Source organism: Solanum pennellii, chromosome 7 (genome assembly GCF_001406875.1).
Source record: "Solanum pennellii chromosome 7, SPENNV200".
Lineage (NCBI taxonomy): Eukaryota > Viridiplantae > Streptophyta > Magnoliopsida > Solanales > Solanaceae > Solanum > Solanum pennellii.
In genome coordinates, this window is record NC_028643.1 from 8,483,668 (window position 1) to 8,488,162 (window position 4,495).

At 29.2% G+C, this 4,495-nt stretch overlaps 1 protein-coding gene across 1 annotated transcript; it reads right to left on the reverse strand.

The window, feature by feature from the left end:
* Positions 1-1,162: 1,162 nt before the first annotated feature.
* On the reverse strand, positions 1,163-3,240 carry LOC107025389 (peroxidase 45). The gene is made up of 4 exons (XM_015226180.2): positions 2,983-3,240; positions 2,706-2,903; positions 2,410-2,575; positions 1,163-1,759 (listed from the first exon to the last, which is right to left on the reverse strand). The coding sequence occupies exons 1-4, from the start codon at positions 3,223-3,225 to the stop codon at positions 1,353-1,355; spliced, it is 1,014 nt and encodes a 337-aa protein (XP_015081666.2). The 5' UTR covers positions 3,226-3,240; the 3' UTR covers positions 1,163-1,352.
* Positions 3,241-4,495: the final 1,255 nt, after the last annotated feature.

Below are 4,495 nucleotides of genomic sequence, written 5' to 3' on the forward strand. Positions count from 1 at the left end.
GGGGGGGGGGGGGGGGGGAAGACGGATAGAAACGTGAAAAGTGAGGTTAGAAATGTGAAGGTGAAGAAGAAAGATTAATGGGTATTGATAACTGATTGGTTTACACTATGTTTGGATCATTGTCACCCATTTTATTGTATTGTATTGTATCGTTAATATACCTACAATGTTTGTTTTGATTGTTACTTAAAATGTATTGTACTGTATTGTTAAATTTGGTTGTTACCTAACAATGAAAAACCCTATTTTATGGACAATCGATTTGGTGTGCTCTCGTTGTTTCTTAGTTTCTTTTTCCAATTATATCTTTACATGATATTTCAAAATACTATTTTACCCTTTACCTTAATTATTTAAATCTAGTCAAACCTCCTATCCTAGAATGATCAAGAATGTTTTAGTAAATTTATAAATTACAATACAGTATGATACAATCAATTCAAACAATTAAAATATTATTAAACAACAACAAACAATACGGTCTAGCTAAACATTGTATCTACCATACAATACAATACAATAGACTACAATACAATACATTATGAAATAATGAGTAACAATGATCCAAACAAAGTATTAGAATTTGGTTCAATATATGTCTGTTTTCATAAATAAAATTAATTTTAAATACTTAAATCTGAATACATATTATTTTCTAAAATATTATCATTCTGACATTTTAAATAAATATTTTAAAGTATTATTATTTTAACTAAAATATTTAAATATTATGACTTAATTGCTAATTTTTCATAATTTATTTGAATTTTAACTTCAGGTTTAGTTTAGCTTAGTTGAAACCTCCAATTTCCTTGTGTCGATTTACTTGATTAATGAAATCAGTTTATCTACTCTCGTCCATTATCACTTCACAAATTATTTTGGCTAAGATTTTTCCTTATTTTAAAACATTTAAAATGTTTCAAATTAACTTGTTATATATATATATATATATATATATATATTGTCGGATTGTTTTAGTTTTCGATTGACTTTTTTTAAATAAAAATCAAACCAATCCAACCATAGTCGGGTTTATTTCTAATACCAAACCAAGTCAAATCAGATCACTAGTCGAATTTTTTTTTTTTGATTTAAGTTGACTTGCGATTTTCAATTCGATTTTATACAACATAACATTAATAAAAAAAAATTAGAAAAATAAATAGAAAAACAATTTTATTCATGAATTTTGATATAGCATAACCAAGATGAAAAGAGCTAATTGTCGAGGAATTTCATCGAACTAGCTATTGGTTGCACATCCCAATAAGTCGTAAAAATGATTACAAAAAAATAGGTAAATCATACTATTACTTTATTATTAGTAAATAAACCAAATAAAGTAATTTCTAATTTGGTCTCGTGCAATCGAATCGGATCTCACCCTGATTTCCGGTCAAAACTCCGACCCGACCCAACTTAGTCATTGCTGTTGCAAATGCTTGTTTAAATGCATCATTATTAGAAGCAAAGAAGTTGACAGTATTTCTTGATCTTGAATCAGTGAAAAGTATTTGATCAGACACAAATAGACCTTTTCCTTGTTGAAGGTTTTTATAATAAGCATTATCAAAAGTATTTGGTGTTGTTGGATCCATGTTAATAGCAATTCTTGGGTCGACCCGTAATGGACACATTTGCTTCAATTGTGCCACGTATGCTTTGTTTAGGGTCGGGTCAACACTGCTCTTTGGGCTGAAATTGTAAAGCCTCTTGGAAACACGGTTGCAATGAGAGAAACCAAGGGTATGTGCACCTATATTTCAAACATCGTTTTAGTTTGATTGAATATGAAATTTGAAAAATAGAGAAATTTTTGTTGTGCTAGGTAATAGAATGTTAGAATATCTATTAGAAAAGTTATGATACATAAATCTGTCATTTAGTATTTATGTCCTCCAATTTAAGATGTCCATGAGTAAACATTTAAATTTGTATAAAGTTGAATAAGTAGATACATGAGTCTTATGTGGCATAATACACGTGGTGTACACCACGTAAGACACAAATTGCAATCTAGGATGTTACGTATGACATGCGTGTCTGTTTGTTCAACTTTATACAAGTTTAAGGTTTACATACTCAACTAAATACTCCCTCCGTTTCAAAAAGAATGATCTCCTTTCTTTTTTAGTTTGTTTATAAAAGAATGACCTCTTTCTTTTTTTGGTAACATTATAATTTCAGTTTTTCACGTGGCATGTTTAAGGCCACAAAATCAAACGACAATTTTGTACATTTGACCTAACTTTAATTTAGAACCACAAGATTCAAAAGTCTTCTTTATACTCTTAATATTTGTACCAAGTCAAACCAAATCATTCTTTGTGAAACGAAGAAAATAGTATACAACGAGATTAAGCCAAAAAAAAAAGTACAATAATTAAATTAGGACAAAGCGAGTACCTGATAATGCGATCATATCAGTTTGGCTAAGGCCACGTCTAGCAAACATGGTATTGAGCTGGTCTAGGTTGAATCCTTCCCCTGGAAGTTGATGTTGGACTGAGGTTAAGGTTGAAACTTTCCCATCACGACGGCCCAACTCCACTGGATAAAATGGGCCTCCAGTCTACAATTATATCACGTAAGACTGATGAAATCAAGCAGTAATTGAACAGTCTTTCTACTAAAACACGGCATATTCTATCTTGATATCATCAATATACTATATATACTGAATAGTAAAAGTAGTATTTTACCATAGCAACAACTTCTCTAGTAGCCAAAGCTAAAATATCAGCACAAGATACTTTGTTACGACATTTAGAGTCACTATCCACAGCTGCTTTGGCTTTGATAACAGTATCAAATCCATCACCAGCTAATGAAAGATTATCTGGATGGTCCTTCTCTGCTTTTCTATTTGGTGATGACAATAGCATCGATGCATCACAACCCTAAAATCATTCAAAATTGTTATATGTTAGTTTTTTCGATTTTTGTAATTGAGACAATTCGATGAATTTGAAAACGTACCCTAACAAAGCAATCATGAAAAAAGAGTCGGAGAGTTGCTGGAGCCGTAACAAAAGTCTGTTGAAATTTCAGTCTAACAGCAGAACGAACTAATGACTCAACATTTGGGCATGTATTTTTGTAAAAGTCTGTTTTCAATTGACCAAATGCAATACTACTAACACTTAGAACTAAAAACATAACAAAAAACAAATTACTAATCTTTTTTTGATTCTCCATTTTTTGAGATATTAATTTGATCATTTTATGGGTTGTATTTATACTTTTCATATATCAAAGTGGGTAGTTAAATTAAAGTTGGACTTTGGCTAAATACACCCTGGCCATTTGTTCAATGAGATTGTGGTTGAGTTATGGTGATTTTTTTTTTATCATTATCATTTTTTATAACTAAAGTTAATTATGAGTAGCATAGTATTTTTTTATATGGTGGATTAGAGAATGGCAGATCATTAGAAATAGAATAAAATAATACTACTCCTTAATTGCATTTTTTTTTTATATAAAATAAGAAAAGAGATATAAGTGCATTTGGCGTGAAAGAAAAATGTTTTTATGAAAAATATTTTTAAAGAGAATAAGTGAGCTTATTTATTATTATTTTTTAGTATTTAAAAAATACGTTAAAAAAAGAAATTCTCAAGAACAATTATATGTGTAAGTTAGTAAAATATTATGAAGCTGGATTGTGATGGAGGGGTAGAATCGTCTAGAAATGGGGGTTAGGATAGTAGGTTGAATAAGGAGGAGATAATGAATTATAGGTAAGTTCAAAATTGCATGCATAAATACAAAATAATAGTGGACTTTATTTAGCTTCCATTATAAATATCAAACAATACTCCAACCAATCTAGCAATTTTCAATGTCATAAAAATAGAAATACATGTCCAAAAATTCATTACTCTATACTCGATTATCTCTAAACGTTATCCAATTTAACATTAAAATAAACTCTCAAAAAAGAACCATGACAAAAAAAAATATAAAAATGACTCGATCGAGACTGAAACTAATTATTTACATTAATAACATAGGATAGATAACTTTCACAAAATATCATATCAATGTAAAATATTAGTCATAAATAGACTACATCCCCCTAGCTAAAAGTTGTGTGTGTCCCTAATGCATTAAAAATAAACAAAGAACAAAGGGTTTAGCTTGGCCACATTCTCATCTTAATAATCTATTATGATGAAGTTTGCTTTGTTGAAAATTGGGTGGGGGATTTTACAAATATTTTATACCTTAGGATTTAACTATAAGCTAGAGTTTGACCATAGATTTTTAAATGTTTTTGACAAATATTATTTAGATAAAAAATTGGGTGAAATTTTATCATATGTTTGGCCATAGTATTTGAAAAACATATTTCACTTTTAAGAAAAATATTATTTATACCCATATATAAGTTGTAAAGACTATCAAAACTTAACCATAAGTTTGTATTAGAAGTCAACTGGATCTTCGTTGCAACAAATAACAAGTAGTGTTCATGACACTGGAGCAG

Excerpts from the sequence above, each read along its gene's own strand:
- LOC107025389 (XM_015226180.2), bottom strand. The coding sequence starts at position 3,225 with ATGATCAAATTAATATCTCAAAAAATGGAGAATCAAAAAAAGATTAGT. Across the intron at positions 2,576-2,705 it reads CTAGAGAAGTTGTTGCTATG|ACTGGAGGCCCATTTTATCC; the intron begins GTAAAATACTAC and ends ATATAATTGTAG. Across the intron at positions 1,760-2,409 it reads TGATATGATCGCATTATCAG|GTGCACATACCCTTGGTTTC; the intron begins GTACTCGCTTTG and ends TTTGAAATATAG.